Below are 19,314 nucleotides of genomic sequence, written 5' to 3' on the forward strand. Positions count from 1 at the left end.
CTACGAGCCCCTGGCCGGGCTGCTGCTCCCGCGGGAATCCTCCTCTCCCCGCTGCTGCTGCGAGCGCGGGGCGCTTAGCCGCGGCCGCGCATGGCGGCCCCTTCTCGCTCCTCCTCGGGGCTCCCTGCGCGCGAGGCGGCGGCGGCGGGCGGCCTGTGCCCGGCGGGGCTCCCCGGCAGCGCGGCCTCCCCCTCACTCCATGCTCACGGCTCGGAAAACATGCGGAGTTTCGCTTCCGCTTTTCTTGCAAAAGAGGGTTTGGCTCTCGGTCTTAAAAAAAAAAAAAAAAAAATCTTTTTTTTTTTTTTTTAAACTGCAAACCTAAGTTGCAGTTTTAAACCTCCAAACACCCTCCCCCCCAAAAGCACATCCCCAATTATCAGGTTATTTTTTTCCGCTCTCCGGACATTTTTGCCCCTCCCAGGTTTTGGTTAGTTGGGATCTAAAGTCGCCAGCAAATTCGCCGGACCAGATTAAGAAAAGGGGAAAAGGTATTTTTCCCCTCCTCTCTCAAGAGGAAGAAAAAAAAAAATGTAAGGAAAACAAAAACAAACAAATCCAAAGCGGAACCCCTCCCAAATTTCCCCCCCCACTTAAGCAAGAGGCTGAGAAGCTCAGACACGAGACCGAGGCCGTGGCTCGCTCGCTACCCGCAGCCGGCGGGCGCAGGAGGAGCAGTGGAGGCGGCGGCGCTGCTGGCAGCACGGAGAGGAGCCATGTCAAGATAAGGCCACGAAGCCGCGGAGCCCCCCCATCGCTGCCGCAGCGCGCACGGTGACCGGGCCGCCCGCTCTGCCGCTGCTCGGCCCCAGCCTCGTCCCCATAGTCTAGCTCAGCGCCCCGGTGCCGGGGAGCGGGGAAATGGTGGCGGAGAGAGGAGGAGGAGAAGGAGGAAGAGGCGGCGGCGGCGGCAGCAGCGGAGGGAGGAGGAGACGGCGGCGGGTCCCTGCGCTAGTGGCTCCTACGGAGGGCGTTGGGCATAGAGCTCCCGCGGCGGCGGAGGGCGGGCGGGCCGGGAGGCAGGCGGAGGCGGCTGGAGAGGCTCTCGCCGCCCAGGCGGTGCCGGGGCGTCCTCGAGGGCGACGGCGGGAGCGGGCGGCGGCGCCTCGGTCTGTGGCTGCGTCTCGGCGCGGGGCAGAGCAGCGAGCGCACGAGGGGCGGCGCGGCCGGAGCGACCACTCAAAATGGCAGCGCCTGAGTCACACAGGCACCGCCCGGCCCGCACTGCGCAGGCGCGCGCCCCGCCGGCGCGCACCACGCGCCAGAGCCCCCGGGGTGGGTGTGGGGGGGGAGCAGACGTGTCGCGCTCCGGGCAGAAAGGCTCGGCGGTAGCTTCAGTATGCGCGAGCCCTCCGTTCGGGCCAGCACAGGGAGCTGAGCGCGACCGCGGCAGCGCAGCGCTGTGAGAGCCGCGCCGGTAACGCCGGCCACGCGGCCAGGACCCCCGCCACCCCCCGCTCCCGGTGTGACGGCCCTCCTGGCCCACGTGACCCCGAGCGGGCCGCCGCCCCCGCGGGCGGGACCGACGGGAGTTGCCCAACGGGGCGCGGAGAAGGGGGGGCAGGGAAGGAAAGCGTAGAGCGAGGAAGGGAAACAACCCCCCCCCCTCCCGCTCCCCCTCCTCCCGACTTGGTATCGCTCCAGCGCTTCCCGCGCGCGAGCTCTGCCCGGAGACAGGGGGTGCGCCCCGCCCCCAACCGCCACAACCGCCCTCAACCGCCACAACCGCCCCCAACGGCCTCCAACGTGCCCCCCGCCCGCTGAAAGTCTTGGGGAGGGCTTGAATGCTTTGTGTCCGCTAGCAGCCGAAACCGAGGCGCTTGGAGAGGGGAAGGGCGTTTAGAGAGTGCGTGGAGCCCTCCTGCAGGAAAACATGTTCAAAAGCATTACAGATGCCGGCCATGGCTGTTCTAGACTGAGAGATCCCGGCTCTCAGTATGCAGCTAGGCAGGCTTAAGTCTTTAAGGGGCTTCTTCTTTTTTTTTTTTTTTTTTTTTTTTTTTTCCCTCTATGTTTCTTCTGAACAATTCAACTTTTTAATCCTGCCGTGACACGCTTGTTCTCGAGAGTTCCGGGGCTTTTGCCCTTCTAAAGCTAGTCAAAGCACGAGACGGACATAGTGTCCTTAGAGTGTCAGATCTTGGCTTGGTGCCCCGCAGGCAGCCAAGGATGTGCCGTGACCATGTGTAGTTCTGGTGCAGACCTTGCATAGGTGCTAGCGAGACGCGGAGCAAAACATCCTTGCCCTGAAAACGCCAAAAGGACAAAGACAACAGACCAACAGACACGTGGAAAATACCAGTAATGTCATGTCTTGTTTTAAAGTCAGGCACAATAAATCCATTTGTCTCAGTTCAATCTTGCCTTTTTTTTTTTTTTTTTTTTTTCTGCTTTCTTGCATCTATTACAAATTGCCTTTTTTTTCCCCCCAAAAATCCATGCTTCCTTCCTAGGTAAGAATCCTGCCATAGAAAATGGGAAAATTTGTCTTATTTCTTAAAAATAACTGTATATATGCCATAGGGATAGGCAAATCTGTATTTTAAGACTTGTAAGGACTCATTTTTCTAGTTTCACTCCCTACATTTTGCATCAGGCCAGCATTTATATTTGAAGTAAACCATGAATGATAAAAATAATAAAAAAAGAGACTATCTCAAATAGTCTTGCTTACAGAAACTGCTATATTTACAGCCTGTGCATAACTGTGCTCCTCCATGGTGTTTATTTTACTTTCTGAGTAATTTTCTTTCTGTCTTTTTCATTATGATTAATTGCTGCTCCAGAGATCCAAAGGTAAGCCCTCGAAAAAGGAGTGTCTTTTCACTTCTGTACTCAAGGGGAAGCTTTATACCTTACACCGCGTGCCTTTTCTGCAATGAGGAAGAAGCACGGAGACAGTTTACTTGGAGCTGGGAGAGCCCAGGAGGGCTGGAAGAGGAGCGGGTTTCGGTGCAGTGGGAGCCCCTCGCCCCCTGGGCCGTGCAAGGGTGAGCTGCTCTGTGACCGTTCCTGCAGAGCCGAGGTGCTCGCGCGGCGCTGGGACACAGCGTTTGCACCCTGCGGGGCGGCGCGACGAGCACCGTGACTCACTGTTTTGCAGTTACGCACCGCGGCTGCAGTGGAAAGTAGGTCGCTGGGGTGAATTCAGCTCTTCCACCTTCCCTCTGGGGGTGCCTGTGACTCACCAGGACAGGAATAGTATTAAAAATGAAATTGCAAGCAGAAGGCAAGTGCGGGCACGCTAGCTCCCGTGATTGTGTTTCAGCCGCCCCGCAGCGTGCTGAAGGGCACCCCGTAGCAAATGTCACGAGCTCCGGGAGCCTCCCTTGCTGCCCCGGCTGCTCGCTGGCCCTGCCACCTCCTTGGCGCTCTCCTGTCTGCGCCTTCGCCCGTCTCCAGCTCGCCTTCCCTTAGCATGTCGCCCCTGGAGCACGCCACTGACCCTGCTGCTGCCTGCCCCCTCCCTAGGGAGCTGTCGTGTCCCCACCACACGGCTTTGCCGAGCCCTGCGGATGCTCTTCCCTGTCCGTTTTGGCCGCTCTGAGAGGCACTTCCTCGGCAGCGGTGCAAAGGGGATCTTTCTCACCCACTCACAGGCTTTATAGGGCTGATGATTTTTCTCCTAATAGCAAATGCCTATCAAAAATATCTCTGTATTTGGAGGTAAAAAGCGAGCTGTCCAAACAGGGCTGTTATATCAGCTCTAGCCCATCAGCACTATTTCTGCATGTCACTAACTTTCAGCTGCAGTACAAGCCTGACCTTAGCGAGATCTATATTTAGACACCGTCTTTTTTTCTTTTTCTTTTTTTTTTTTTCTCCAGTGAAAACAATTTTGTTTTGCCGTGCTGTCCTTTGCCACCTCTTGTGCTCCAAAGTCCTCGCTGCGATGGCTGCTCTTGGAAGCCCTGTGTGGGAGCTGCGCCAGGACCCTCTTTGTGCCAGCACGAGCCCCACAGATCCCCTCTCCGAGCCCAGCAAACGCTCTTCCTTTTCCATCACTGTTTTTTCCCTTTCCTTATGCTCAAAATGAGGACTCTGTATGTTAGCATGTAGCTGGAGTCCCGTAGGTTTTGGGAAGTGGAAAGTATGCGCATCCCTGCATATACCTCCAGTATACCTCCATCCCTGCAAGAGGGAGTGACACCTGGGAAGCAAGGGACATAACCACAGCCAAGGTAGGGAGGTGTCTGAGTAATGGGGTTTGGAGAAATACTGCAAGTCTATTCCTGTTCTGCTCTGAAAATCCTACATTTTCTCCATTTTGTAGTTTTCTTACTGTTTTCCAATGAAGTTAGGTACTGTACATTTTTTTTCACATTTTAGTTGCATAACTGTGGGTTTGTTTTCAGATTAAAAAGAATTGATGGCTTTATAAGAAAAAAAAAAACTTGAATATTTGTTTCAAAATTGACATGATTTCAGATCCTAGCACCAGTTTTCAGAATTGAGTGTTTACTCTTAAGCATGTGTGCAAGGTTGAAATATTCTGCCTAAGGTCTTAATTTCCAACTTACTCCTAAGTTTTGTTTTTTCAGAAGATTGTACCAAAGTGATATTTAAGTTGGAACAATAATTAGGAATAGCTGAGATGGAGCCTGCAACCTTCCTGTTGAACTTCCCATCCACACCGTGCTGCATGTGCATGTTAGAGGTACTAGCAGCCCTGAAGCTACTCGCTTCAAAAGCAGAACGATGACTGATTTGGTGCCAAATGTTTGTTCATCAGACAAAAATAAATTAGCATCCCTTTCTAAGTTCAAACAAGACAAATTAGGTGGCAATTAAAACCCTTTCGTATCCTTCAGAATATGTGGTACAACTCACTGCTTTCTGCCTTTAGAGCAAACATTAGTTTCCAGGAACGCTGTCATAGAGGGGAGTGGCAGTGTTTTGTGTACAAAACTTACTAAACATCCCACTGTCGACAGGGGTATGTCCACAGCTCAGCTGTGGCTGCGGCATTCAGCTTCGTCCATCCCTTCCGTCTGTCCTGCTTTCTAGCAGCAAGGCTGTCACCCTACAATTCTTGGGCACGTGAGGTATTGATCTTAAACTGGCGGAAGTTCATCCACTATCTTACTGGGTCTGTTCCAGCTTAATAATTAGCAACATATATATATATATATATATATAAATATTTGAGTACATTTGATTTTGTGTGTTTTCATTTTTCCCTTGGCAAGCTTACACTTTCCTACTCCTGGTTAGGCCTGCTAAGTGTATGTGCAGCTAAGATGTACAGGAGACATCTTCCCAAAACACTGACACGGTCAGCTGCCTTTCTGAATACGGCAGTGACAATTTCTTCAAAAGCATGGCCACCACATCCAACGTTTTCCATAAGAAATGCAAACTGCACGCTGTGGTTTCTAACACTTTGCATTTATTCTGAAAATGTCTGAAAACACAGTAAAAAGCCAGCCACCCGGCCTGCAAACTCAGCTTGAGATGTGTAAATAAATTCGCCATTCAAATCCCCTTGGACAGAGTCATGTCCAGTGGGCAAGGACGTGCAGAGTCAGTGCAGTGGGCGCTGACTCTCTGTCACGGAGTCGCCACCTTCAGCTCGCGCCGCGCCAATGCGCCCGTCTTCGGTCAGTCAGTCCCACGAGTCAAAACCAGAGGTAGCCGGGTCTGTTTCAGTGCATTTCTTTTCCTTGTTTTAGTTCAGCAGGTGCTTGCGAGAATAAAAATCTATTATTTGTTTCCTGTTTAATCTCAAAAGTCCTACAGAAAAGATTTTTTTTTCAAAGAAAAAATACAGAACCTAACAATGTTTTAAGGGATGTCTTAAAGATGTGTAATTCTTTACTAAAAGAATTCAGAAAGAGAGAGATGATTTTTATTTTTTTTCCATTCTGGAGCACTAAGGACCACTGTACTCACAGGAAAACCTTTTCTTCTAATTCAGAGAGGAACTGCAAACTTTCGAGAGATGGGATAAATAGCAGTGGCCATCGTAGGCCTGCTTGTGTTATGGGTTACGCATGGATTGGGCCGCGCGTGTAATCGTTTCTCTGAGCCACTTTATTAGAACAGTTAGGTTTGGGGATGATTTTCCTGGGGAAAAGAATCATAAAAGAGACACCAACTATAAGCTCCTTGTGCCTAACACACGATACAGCAGGAAAACATTCAGGGTGCAAGGTGTTAATGCCCCAGAAGGAGGATGTGAAGGGAAGGGAAGCACAGGGCAGAGCAAGGCGGCGCTGCCACCTGGAGCGAGCGTGTTTTTGGAGTTGGTGCTGTGAAGCCCCAAATATGCCGTGCTCCAAGCCAAGGCTGTCAGGAAACAGCAGCTGAGCAGCATGTAAGACAAGCAGTTAATTCACTGCAGGCCAGGCTTCCTCAGTTTTCTTTTCATCCCCTAATAAATGGCCATTTTGTTGGACTGAAGGGCTAACGAGAGCGAGGAGCTGCAGTTCCTGCTTATTGATTTGAAGATCAAAAACGCGGCCTCGGGGCTGTCCTCCCAGGACCTTTTTGCAAGACTTGCACTCAGAGCAGGACTAAGAGGAAATTGATTATTTCTTAGAGGCACAAGACGGAGCTGAAGCCCTTGAGTGTCTCCACAGTAGTTCTCTTGTGTCTGAAACGGTTGCAGCAGTTGCCCACATTAAGTACTAATAAGTAGGAAAGCATTTAAGATCTTGACAAATGCACAGCAGGTGAAAACAGAAATGAGCCCTTGAGTGCCACAGAGCTGGCTAATTTGCTGCGTGCGGCTTAGGAAGATCCTACACATAGGAATCCACGCAGGACTGGATGCGTGGAGTTACAAGGAACTGCACAGTGCCTTCCCACCTATTCCCAGGTACACAAAGTGCTCCGAGAAACCTTCTGCATTTGTCCCTTGCTATAAGAACAGGTAGGTTTTATCCGAAGGATAAAACCCTCGGCAAGTGCACATACTCCGCTGCCACGAACTGCCTGACAAGTTGGCCGAGCTCTGTGGGAAATGTCAGCCTGTTTGCATAGGCTCACAGGAAATGCGAATAGTCCTCAGTTTTCATGACACAGTTTTGGTTCTTTATGAAGCAAGCAAGCTGAAATGCAGCATGTCAAAGTGAATCTGAAGAAATGTATTTTTCTACTAGTATTGAGAATGACAGTTTTTTGCAGGTAAAAGCACCATACCTTCTATATAAATGTAGCTTACAACCACAAAAATGGGATTATGACAACAATGAAACCTGAAACCTATGATTTTTTTTAATATATAATTCTACTCGTTTCCCACAGTTGGACTCTGAATAAGCTTCTGACAATAATCTCTCCGCCTTCTTTCCGACGTGGTGCAGATGCTTTACAAATGCCTCAAACTGAAGAAACGGAGCAGAAGAAAAGCTGTGAGCAGTTCATTCCAGGGCCTCTCCCTGGCTGGATCAAGTAAAGGAGTGGCACCTTTGTAATACACCTCTGGACTGCATGTGCCTCCCACAAGGAAGAGATTAAAAGGAAAAGCAAGCAGGGCTCTGTCACATCAGACCCATCTCCCATGACCTCTGCCCATTCCAGTTATCGGCCCTTTCAAAAGTAGTTATTACTTTAGAATTGTGGATTCACCTGAAAACTTTGGATGAGTTACAACTTGTAGTTTTTAAAAGGTCGTCTTTTGAGTTAGCTTCACTCAAAAGGAGCAGATAGGATATCACAGGTATTACAGATATGATACCACTGCCATATGAACTACTCATATTGCTGTGCATGCACATTATTTTAACATATTTTATATAACATGTTTTGTGTTGTCGATATGTACTACAAAAATTATGTATGTATTACCTGTATAATTGGTTTAGACAAATTCCCCATCCAGGATCTTTCTGATGGGAAATCTAATTGTGCAAAGATTTATGTGTAGGCTCAATCAGAGCGTAGCATAACTACTAGTGTTTTTGAATATAGAAACCTCAAACCTCCTTCAGCAATCAATGAGAATTAACATTTTTTTAAAAATGCTTTTTTTTGCATAATAGAACCATAATAAATGAGATGTTTCTGTGCTTAATTTTATTTTCTTGGGAGAAGATCAAGCTAATTGAAGTGACAGTTTGCTGATGAAAGAAAATTATTCAATGTAATATGTACAAGGCATGACTGCAAAGCTTGGAAGAGCATTACCAGATAGAGTAGCTGGACAATACAACAATCAGTGAAATTCAGTGTAAAAAAATGCAAAAGGACAAACAAGGGGAAAAAAATCATAGTTTGATATATCAAATGACAGGTTTGACCATCATTCAGGAGTGAGATCTTGTAGTTCAGACAGCTTGTTACCCCCCAAAAATGCCAGGTCAGTGTTGAGCTGCTGCTAGAAAGGCTGGTTGGAGTGGACATAGTTTGTAGAAGACCCGAGTGACGGAAGAGCTGCCATGTAAGGCGGCGACCTAGTAGCCCTGGAGGAGATGACTGGAATGGGATATGACAGAGATGGATGAAGCCAAATGACATGGAGAAAGCAGACAGGGACTGCTTTTTATCTCTACAAGACTAGGTTATTGTGAGAAGACAGGTTCAAAAGAAGAAAAAAAATAATAGAGTTGTGTTTTACAGCCAGCAGCCATTTGAGCCCTGCAGCTCTTTGCCAAAGCATGTTGTGGATAGTAAGAGTTTACATGGGTCAACAACAGACTGAGCAAGTTTATGCAAGAGAGACCTGCTTTATTTGTTCACTTTTGTTTAAAGATTTCTTAATTCTGTATTTTTAATACTCTGCCTTTCTCTTTTCTCATCTGTTGTTCCTCTAAAACATTCCTCTAAGTGCATTTACTTCCAAATATGTGTGACAGGGTGGCATGTTAATTTAGTACTTCTTTCCATAACTATCATGATTTCTAATAGGAACATTGTATTTCCTGGAAAAAAAAAAGAAAAAAAGCTTGATGGCCAGCTCTAGGCTAGCAATCTACTGCGAGTCTTGACTGCAAGGAGTGCATCCTTAACCCCACAGACATTTCCTCAGAAGTTAGCAGACTGCTAACATAAATAAAAAATAGAATGTAATATTTACAATATCGTGCTTGTAAAGTTTGCTCGAGTAAACTTAGCACAGCACAGCTGATACATACTTAGCGGAGCTAATTAAGGATAACTGGGATCGTATGTGACACACTGAATTCGGAGCGTTTTCCCTATTTGAATTTCAGTCCGTATTTCGGCAGTTAGGGCGACCGTTAGCGCCGCTCACGCGGCTGCCCTCACGGCCCGGCCCGCCCCGCCCCCCGCCGCGGCTTCCCGCCACTGGCACGCGGGGCGGGGCGAGGATGGCGGCGGAGGCCCGCGATTGGCTCGCCGGGCGGGGGCGGCGCGCGCAGGAGGGCGGGTCACGTGCGGCGGGCGGCCCGCTCGTTTATAGCCGCGCGCCGGAGGGCGCCCCAGGTGTGGCGCGCGCGTTCGAATGCGGCGGGAGAGTGCGCGGCGGTGAGCGTCCGTTACGGCCGTTGGGCTTCGCGCGGGCGGTGGGGCGCGGGCCCGTGGGGAAGGGGGTATGGCGGCGTGCTTGCGCGCTGCCGGGGCCGGCGTTGGGGTGTTCGCGGGCTCCGGGCTCGCTTCCCCATTGGCCGCGCTGGGGAGCGCGAGAGCAGTGGGTTTGGGGAGGGGACCTGCCCTCCCTGGCTCCCGCGGCCCGGGAGGGAGCCGCGTGCCCGCGGCCCATCCAGGGGGGCGGTGGGATAGTCTGGCGCCCTGGGATGTGAGGCGGCGCTGGGCGGCGCGCGGTGGGGGCAGGGAGCCACTGCGATCTTGCAACGTTTGCTTTTTCTCTTGCAGTGATCCTATGAATTCCAAAATGAAAAAGAAACTTCCCGTGGAAAAATCATCAGGTTCTCTACAGGTATAAACTCTAAGCTCTTGCAGCTGGAGCACAGTGAATAGATTAAAGCACATAAAATAGATGGTGTACATGACAAATCCCTGGAACACAGCCTTCTCTTGTGAAATGTGCTCCCTAATCCTTGGGAAGTGGATGCACTGTCTGACATAAGCTGCTTTATATCCTCTGAAGGCAACACAAAGCAATCACTTGTACTGTGTTCTCACCTGCCCATGTTCTGTTGGCTTGAGCAATCTTCTGGCATGCCATGTGGCTTGGGAATGCTGTCCCTGGCTTCTAGTGTGTATGTGCTTATGGCTGCTCTTTTTCTATTGCCCAGCAAGAAATAAATTTGTGTCTTTTTTTTTTTCTTCTTTTTTTTTTTTTTCTCTTTAGCTTGACCCTGAGGTAGCTCACTGCCTTTCCATGTGATTTAGGTGCTGGCTTTCCCTTAGACTAAGCCTGAATACCTGGATGTTACTGGGCTCTCCTGGATGCTCAGAGCCTGCAATGTGGGTGCTAGCCAGCTTTTGTTGCATATTGGAATGAATTCTAAATGTTGAATCTGTCTCACTCTGAGCATCCTTTAACTGACATACCTATGCAGGCAATTTCCTTTCTAAAGCCCCTCTCAGGAGAATCATTTGCCCTGGAACTGGTAGAAATGCAAGATATAATTTAATTTAAGGGATGTCTTGGATTAGAAGCTGTGAAAGTGTGTAAGTAACTTATTCTCCCTTCTTAAATGATGTTTTTATAGTCTTTTAATGTAGCCCCTAATGGGAATGCAAAGAGGCTAGTATCTCTACTATGCAGGATAAATTTAGATTTGTAATAGTCACTGGTATTAATGAAAAATCATAGATAAGTCTGACTTAAAATATGGTCTTTTTTTGCTCTATTGAATATTTCTAAATTCTTCAGATTGTTTAAGAATTGTAAGATTGTTTTGGATTATTTAAAATAATTAAAGGCAATGGATTAACTTGAGTATTGGTCAATAAATCATTGGCAGCATATATTTAACTGTGATCTTCAATAGCAGCAAGCAGTGTCTGACATGAGTTTGTGTGTGTGTTTTGGTTCTCACAGTGGCTGGTGTTTGTCCTTCAGTTCAATAGTAGGATAATTGGTGGCAGAGGCTTAACCGTGGGAAAGGTGAACTCTGGAGTACGGTGTGAATCAGTGACTTTCTCACGCTGCTGTGGCATTGTGTTCTGGCTGTTCTTGCTTGGTTGTCTGCCACTGTTTGCTATCCCTTGGTGGCAGTATGACTAGCCCAATCAGAGAGCTTTAATCCAGGAAATAAGTGTTTATGCATGACAAGAAAGGTGATAAACATGCTGTTTATACAAAACAATAGTGGGTCTGGATCCAAACAGGGAAGCTTTAGACCCCTTTTGATGGAGAAATGACACTTCTAATTACTAATAATCAGAAGCTGACAAGTGGTGTGCATTTCATGAGAACCAGTACTGGCTAAAGTGACTTGCATGGCTTTACCACGTAAAATACAATTACACTGTTGCTTTCCCTGTCTCTATCTAGTGCTGTTGTTGTCAAATATGACTTAACTAAAGTTTTACATGTGTCATTGCATTGTAGCTGGCCTTGAAGTATTTCTGCTTTAAGACCTCTTCAAGCTCCCTTAAGAAGGCCAAAGGTTAAGATGGGTAGGGATTGAGCCTTCACATGATTAAGATCAGTCCATGTTACAATTGACCAGACCAAGCAGAAAAAAAGGAATGTAGTTAAGTCTTAAAACAGACATTTCATCTTAAAGACAAGCCATGTGTTAATGCAATGAAAGCATGATATGCACCCTGAGTTTCAGTGCAGGCAGAGAAGGGTAGCTGTTTGATACCATGTTCTTTCTTTCAGAAGTACTTCTCAGATACCATATGCAATACTGCCCCAAGACGGACTCTCAAAATGATTCAGCCTTCAGCTGCAGGCTGCCTGGTTGGCAGACATAATGAGGTATGATCACGTCTAAATACATGATGGTCTCTGCTCAGAGCAAACTGCTTTTGAACTTTTAAGTTGAAAAGCCATTTTTGAAAAATTGTGACACAACTTGAGTATAATTCTAAGCAACACTAACTGCAGTAGCTTCAGAATAATTCAAGGAAGTATTTCAGAACTTTGATATTAAGTATGTGGGTATCAAGGAGGTTGTTGTGAGATAGAACTTCTAATGTGAAGAAATGAGGCTTAATGCAGATCAACTTATGTGAGAATGGGCAGAGTTAAATGTATATTGGTGTTCTGAAGTCAAACACCTGTTTTATGCAGGAGAAATCTTCAATCAAAAGGAAACTCTGGAATAGCAAGCTAACTTCAAAGGTGTGCAAAACTGAGACTGCTGTGGACAATGAGCAAGAAAATGAAAACACAGATGATGTCATTCAAGCAGTAGATCTCATGATAAAAAGTATGTGGTGGCTCCTGAAATATTTCCCTGCACTTCAAAGGTGATGTTTTTGTTGGAAGCATAACTTGAAGCATGCTTCCTTTGTCAGTTTAATAGAGGTTTGGTGTTTTATGTCTTGCCTAGCAAGAATTAACTACACTTTATTTACTATAATATAAAATATAAGCATAGTTAGCTACCATAAGCTTGTACCATGCAGCAGTGTGAAGTCTTGAAGTTCTAAGCCAAATGAAACAACAAGCTGCAAGCAACTAATGACTGTGTCAAAACAGATATCTGCTTTGGCTCAGTGGGCCAATATTCAGTCTGGTTAGTTCTCAGAGCTAGTTTTAAAATGGTATCTGAAGCTTCATGGAATGCTACTTAGTCCTAGTGGACAGTGACTTAATATCAAGATTTGTTCTCCGTAAAGTAGAGGCTAAGTCTGACTCTTGCAAGTGTGGCTGTCCATCTTGCAGTGTGTGCTGGCAAGCCTGATAAAATTTTTTGCAGATTGAATATGAGGTGTCCCGTAAACTCATGTCTCCAGGTGCTTTCCCAGAGACAGCTGAAAACCCACGCTATACTGAGAGCTTGTTCATGCAGTGTATGGAATACTTTTATCCAAGCTGGGTATCTTGAATCTATTAGAATCTTGTCTTACCATAGACTTACTGTAGCTTCTCTCTTCAGAAAGTCCTTCATCTCAGTACTGGAAAGAAGTGGCTGAACAAAGGAGGAAGGCTCTGTATGAAGTACTTCAAGAAAATGAGAAGGTAGCAAGTGAAAGATGAGATTTCTTTACTATTCACTACTGGCATTTTTTTAACCTCTTGTTTTTTGACCTTAGTTGCACAAAGAAATTGAAAAGAAAGATTGTGAAATTGCCTCTCTAAAGGAAGAAAACGAAGAGCTCCTGTCACTAGCGGAACATGTGCGTTACATGACCAGCGTGATTGAGGTATTTGAAGGAACTTTAAACTAACACAATGGAGTGAATGAGAAGGAAGCTTTTTAATCAAAGCTTCTGTTTTGTGCTGGCATGACTCTCTGTACTAAGTTTGTACAGATGTGCTGTTTTCTTGTGGGGTTCCTCTAAGAAGAGACTTAAAGGCTCTTGTAAGAGAATGTCTTTTCCAGATCAAGTATCTAGAGCCAAAGCTTAATGGGAAAGAGGCTGCAATGTCTAGGAATAGACTGATGACTTCTTTGTTATTAGACGTGTAGGAAGACAACTGGGAACTGGAAAAATCTGAGAGTGTTAATTTTGAAGCATCTAGTGCTTGTGTGGCAGATGTGGCAAACAGCTGCTGTAGATGAATTAAAAATGTGGTTCTAGATTTAAAGTTTTACTAGTTGAAAAATGTTTAATGAAATTCTGTTCTAGCCAAGTGAGGCTTCATACCAATGAATACAAAATAATAAGAAAATTACTACTTTAAATAAAAGATTTTTTTTACATAATTTTGTAAACACAAATTACCTTGCCCTGTCCAGGGAGTACATGTTTGCACACCTTAAGCAAAGATATTAAAGGTGATGTCTCCTTAGGTAAAAGCTAAGACTGATACCACTAGGGATCACTTTGAGGAAGTAATGCCTGTTTGTTTTGCACTTGAGGCTGCAAACTTCAAAATTTAATTTCCTAAATAGCTCTACACTGCCTGGTTCTCCCTCTCACCTAGTTCCTAGGGAATAAGTAGCCTTCTCCCTGGTTCTGTGAAAGGAGGAGTAAGTTGTCTGCAGCAACTACTGACCTGTAGTCAATGGTTAGCTATGGAATCTGCAAATTTTTAAAAAGGCAAGTGATTGTCTATGGTATTTTTCAAGAATTTAAGCTCTCAAGATGAAGCTGGGTGATTAAGTATTTTGACTCTAATTAGCCAGTGGAGCTGAAAACAAAGCTGGGAGTATTACCACAAGCAGCATGATTGAATAACTAATTTGATCAAGCTGGTTTGATGCAATTGTTTGGCTCAGTACTGAAAAACTTCACTAATTTACTATACTTGATTTAGTTTTGTCAGTGTTCATTGACACTGACAAAGAGGGCATTGTCAGTTCAGTTGTTAGTAATAACCTCCAAGGCAGAAATTAAATGACTTACGGGCTTAAAGAGCCAGTGCAACTGGAAACTGTTTGGGAGCCGCAGATAAGACAGTTAAGCTCACTTACCAGTGTTGTAAGCTGCTCATTTGTGAGCCTTTAGCTCAAGAAGTGAGTGGTGATGACTCCTGAAGTGAGATGCCTAACAAGCTGGAACCTCAAAAGCAGACTCCTCCAATTCTGTCTTTATTCCCCTTGGCACTTTAGTTTGATCACCCAGTGGTAGCAGTTGCCAGACCAGTATCCTAGTTTAGCATTTCATCTACACTCAACTTGGCTTCTTTATTGCTAATTATAACAGTGAACTGATTTCTTCCTAGAAAGGACTTAGTGCTGCAGTATATAGTAATACAGCAAGATTTGACTTGTGAAACAGTTGCCCATGTTTTAGGTTGTCTAAGACAAATCTGCTGAACAACTTCCTACCACTTGAAGACCAGTTAACAAGCCTGTTGCTTTCTCATCCCAGTTTTCTACCTCCATCTTGCAAATTACAAGTGTCGTCCTAAAGTCTCCTTGTCTTTACCCCTTGAACCCTTCCCCCCCCCCCCCCTCAGAGTTCACCCTCTCCAAATGAAGCTGACTCAATCTTTGCTTAATCTAATACACAGCCTTTTTTCCCACCTGGCTATTAACTGCAAAGAATGTTAAATTCACATTGTCTTTGTTGTTTTTCCAGAGGCTAACTGGGCAAGTACCTGACAATCTTGAGGCACTGAAAACTCTGGCTCTAGAGGATTTTGAACAAGAAAATGAAGAAATTAACTCTGGGGATGTAGATGACTCTCCTGAAGAAGGGCCAGTACAAGTATAGTGTGATTTGAGGAAGGTTAACTTTCACTTTGTTTAAAACAAAGTCTGAAGTAAAGGGGTTCATGCATGTGGCTTTTTTAATTGCAGACTTCCTCTTGAAAAGGTCTACTAAAGTTTCTGACATAGAGAAACTCTTGTGGGAGGATTAGAGATGTTTGTTTTAACTGGAATTATGTAGCAGTGGGAGTAACTTGATACCAATTAGAAAACGTTACAGGCTGCACTTAGTTGCTTGTATAAATGCAAATACTGTGTATTTCAACCTTTTTTGTAAATAGTATCTTGTCAGTTGGTCTGACATGATACATGAAAACTGATAAATAAATCTTTACCAAAACACTTAGCCTCTTATTTGGATGAGAATTATTTTTATGTTCCAAGTTGTAACTACTGTATATTGAAGTCATCAAATTAACTGGTGAGTGTCTCGGTGCTCTTGACCTCCCAGGATTTCTAGATCTCTGAAGAACAGCTTTATTGAAGGCTGTTTTGCTACCCATGGCTGCACATCAGGATTTCTTGCTCTTGTCTATATTCTGCTGAAGGATTCTGCTTGGCTAAGGACATGTTCTGACTTTTTTGGCTCTAAGAGCAACCCTTTGATTGTGTCACTCTTCTGTATTCAACACTGATTTCGTTTGGCTTGTGCTTAACTGAAATACTAAACTTTAAATGAACACGTTTGTATGTGAGACTTCAGCTTGATAAAAAGTTGTACTTAAATTTCAGTGGCAGTTAATAGGTTACATCTCAGTCCTTAGGAGCTCCCTGATAGGCAAATACCAGAGCTTCAAAAATGACTAAACCTATTGTAAGCATGGAATTGATGCATGGGTTAGGAAGCTGAAAGGTAAATGCAAAAAGTCTGTTGTACCAAGTGTTGGGGAGACTATGTAGTACTAGGCTGCTTTGACCTTCTCATAAAGTTTGGTGCAACAAGATTCTTAGTAGAGGAGGGAGCTTTATCTAAAGTAGCCTTACTTGTGAAGGGAAATAAAATATGTCTGTGTTTCTTTGGAGGCAAAGCTAGTGTTATCTTACTGGGAGTACAACAAAGTTAAACTGGTGAGCAAGCAGTGATGAAAACAGTCCAGGCCTTTTCCTGTGCTTGGTAAACAATAAGCTAATCTCTGATGTTTAAGGCTTTTCAAAGGAAGGTTACAGTGAAGTATGGTATTTATAATAAAAGAAGCATGAGGGGAAAAGAACATGACAAGACTGTTAGTGTCTGGAAAACAGGCAACTTCTACGGACACAAAACACTCTTGTCCTTTCCCCATTTTTGAGACACAAATTTGAGCTGTTATTGAGACTTAAGGATGACTCCAGGATTGATAATGAGACTCAAGGTCATCTGAGGTTTACTTAGGTTTATGCTCTTGGGTATTTTCAAAGAACTGCCTTTGTCCCTTTTTGGAGGGAATTTTCTTTTTTTCCCCAAGATCTGTCTTTAAGGGGGAGCTTACCTAAACAAAAAGTGCTAGATCATTCTCTCTAGAGAGATGACATTTGCTTAACTTAAAAGGAAGATGGGTTATTATGTTTGCCCTTAAAAGCAGCTCCACTGAAAATTAGATGGGAATAAAACAGCATATGCTTGAGAGCTATTCTAAGAGGTAACTCAAGGTTTGTTTTAAAAGTGAAGTGTTGGTATTTACCAAGATGTGAAGCAGTTTATGCTTATTAGAATAGGAATGTTTGCTTCATTTTGGAAAGCATTTACAGGACTGAAAAGGGTTTTTTTTGTGTGTGTTTTTATACTGGTTACTTTAACCTTATTTGATGTTTATATGGGGGGGGGGAGGGGGAAGCTCATTGTGCAAGCACTGAAGGAATAGAGAGAGAGTAAATACAGAGTTTTTGGCCTGAAGTTCATTTTCAGCAGTCAGCTTGTTAAGTCTTCCTGAGGCAGCTTTAAAAGCAGGTGGTGGCCACTGACTTCCAGTGGACTGAGGTAATGGGAAATGTTCTGGTTTATGGATTCTTATCAGAATTTCTATAAGCTACGTGCTGAAGGTCTTGCCAGCATGGGCACTTAAAAACCCTCGCGGGTTCCTGAGAAACTATCGGATGGGCGCTATGGAGCTAGGCTTTTGAGGAATGCAGCTCTGAACTTTATGTTCACCTGTAAGCAGCTATATTCTGTTCCTACAGTCATTTATCATTATCTTCACTTAAGCTTGAGACATGGTGTGTATTTTGAGTCAAATGGATTTTCTTCATGCATTTCCCAAGTCTTGTGCACAAAACTTTACTGAAGTGCAATAGAAAGTTGAGACACAGCGACAGCATCCTTAGTTAACAGATTTCTATGCAAGCTATAGTCTACAGGTGAAGCCTAGTTTCTAAGCACATTTAGATTTTTTCCTATGTGCATTTCAGGAATTTAATGGATGTTTTAATGCTTCTGGTGTTATTGCCTTTGAAAGTATTTGGGGGAAGTGATATTCCGCCTGGCTTCCATTTCATGTTAAAGCCCAGTAGCACACAGGTGTAGCAAACCACATTGAATAACTGCCCCTCAATCTATGTGTAGAAAGGCTGGGGAAAGATGTTTCCTTTAATTTGCACTAGTACTTTTTTAAGGAAACTGGATGCTAGTTTACAGTGTTCAGGCCATAACTCTTCTTTTGAGCTGGCCCTTTTAAACCTATGAAACAGTTTGAAGTCTCTGAAACCCTAGAAGGGAAAAAAGCGCTGCTGCATAGTTATCTGGCCAGCCAAACCAATCCATGCGAGACAGGGCTGTCAGCTTCTTTTCTAGCTTCTCACCTCCTACTTTGTGCACTGCCATGATACAGGGGATGTTGTTAGAACACAGAACTGTCAGCAGGTAGCAGATCCAGAACTGGACCGTCGCTGATGCTGACTCCTGCTCTTCTTCCAGGTGCTCAAGAAGACAGGTTATTAGATTTAAATCTTTTGCCTTTCTTCGGTTGCCAGGACTTGTATAACAGATACAGGACAGTCCTTGGAGTACGAGGATCCTTGCTTTTGTTGATACGGGTTGTGTGCAGAATAGATCATACAAGTCCTGTATGTATTCTGATGCGCATATTGCAGCGTTTGTCCCACCTGTAACACACAACATGATGGCAATGTACAGAGAACCTGGGTTAGAAACACGGTAACTTGCACAGGAGATCTCCAAACCAAGGCTGCTGTGGACCTCTTAATTGCTATGTCGTAGAGAATAGTCTGCTATATAAACCCTTGGAAGAATACACAGCAGGACAAGGTTAGGTATGAGGACAGACTGATAGTATGGAATTTGAGCCCATACATATGCTATTGCTCTTTCATGTATGCATTGGACCTTAAATAGTGTAAGCTCCATGTGCCTCAGTTATTGTGTCAGAAGGAGAAATATGAAAATATTTCTCCTATAGAAATATGAAAACAGGTGACAATGTATTAATGTAATGTAAGCACTGCATATGAATCTTCTAAAAGGATGAAGAATTTGAAGGTTTACTGTCCTCAAAATGCCTTTTTTAAAAAATACACGCAGTATGATTACCCTACATAGTATATATGGCAACTTGGTATGTATGTGTGAAGGACTTGTCAAATATATAGTAGTGATATATGAGTACATTATTCTTTTACAGAATTTGTTATTTTTGTATAAGTGTATAGGGAAGCTCTCATCTACCACTGACACACAACCATGTGACAGTGGCTGATGAGCATCACCTGGGGCATATGGAGGTTAGAGAGAACATTCTGCTAGCAGGATCAGATCATCCATTCAGGAACCTGACTGGGGAATGGGATTTTTCAGAAATTTATTGGTTTTTTTTTTTTTTTTGTGTGTGTTCCAACTTGGCCAGCAAACTGACTCCCTTTTCCTTGCACAGGTTACAGCCATGACTTCTTGAATCACAGAAGTATCCAGAGGCTTCCCAGAGGTAGGATCCACCTGCAAGGACCAGGTTCTAGTACTGCTCCTGTAAAATGTGCAGAGGAGCCTCACGCAAGTTGTGACTTTCAGGTAAGTCAAACTATAGTGTTTTTTCTGTTAGGAGAAAGAGCTTTTTCAGATGCCAGATGTTTCAAAAAGTAACAAAACTTTAAAACTTGGGTTCATATGAGGAAGAACTTTATAATTCGAAAATATGTTTAGCAAAAATAAAAGTTTCAATGGAAACACCTATTGTAT

General features: G+C 44.8%; 1 protein-coding gene across 1 annotated transcript; it reads left to right on the plus strand.

Annotated features, from left to right (window-relative positions):
* Positions 1–9,418: 9,418 nt before the first annotated feature.
* GMNN (geminin, DNA replication inhibitor) lies at positions 9,419–15,491 on the plus strand. Its single transcript, XM_026034877.1, has 7 exons — positions 9,419–9,429; positions 9,778–9,841; positions 11,702–11,800; positions 12,116–12,254; positions 12,927–13,009; positions 13,084–13,194; positions 15,019–15,491. Exons 2-7 carry the CDS (start codon positions 9,785–9,787, stop codon positions 15,151–15,153), a joined length of 624 nt encoding a protein of 207 aa, XP_025890662.1. The 5' UTR covers positions 9,419–9,429; positions 9,778–9,784; the 3' UTR covers positions 15,154–15,491.
* The last annotated feature ends 3,823 nt before the right edge of the window (positions 15,492–19,314 follow it).

This window comes from Nothoprocta perdicaria, unplaced genomic scaffold (genome assembly GCF_003342845.1).
Source record: "Nothoprocta perdicaria isolate Ctin4 unplaced genomic scaffold, notPer1 scaffold_151, whole genome shotgun sequence".
Classification (NCBI taxonomy): Eukaryota; Metazoa; Chordata; class Aves; order Tinamiformes; family Tinamidae; genus Nothoprocta; species Nothoprocta perdicaria.

Bases quoted from the DNA above. Each gene is read 5' to 3' on its own strand.
- GMNN (XM_026034877.1), top strand. From the start codon at position 9,785: ATGAATTCCAAAATGAAAAAGAAACTTCCCGTGGAAAAATCATCAGGT. The intron at 11,801-12,115 runs GTATGATCACGT...TGTTTTATGCAG, and splicing joins TGGTTGGCAGACATAATGAG to GAGAAATCTTCAATCAAAAG. The intron at 13,195-15,018 runs GTATTTGAAGGA...TTGTTTTTCCAG, and splicing joins ACATGACCAGCGTGATTGAG to AGGCTAACTGGGCAAGTACC.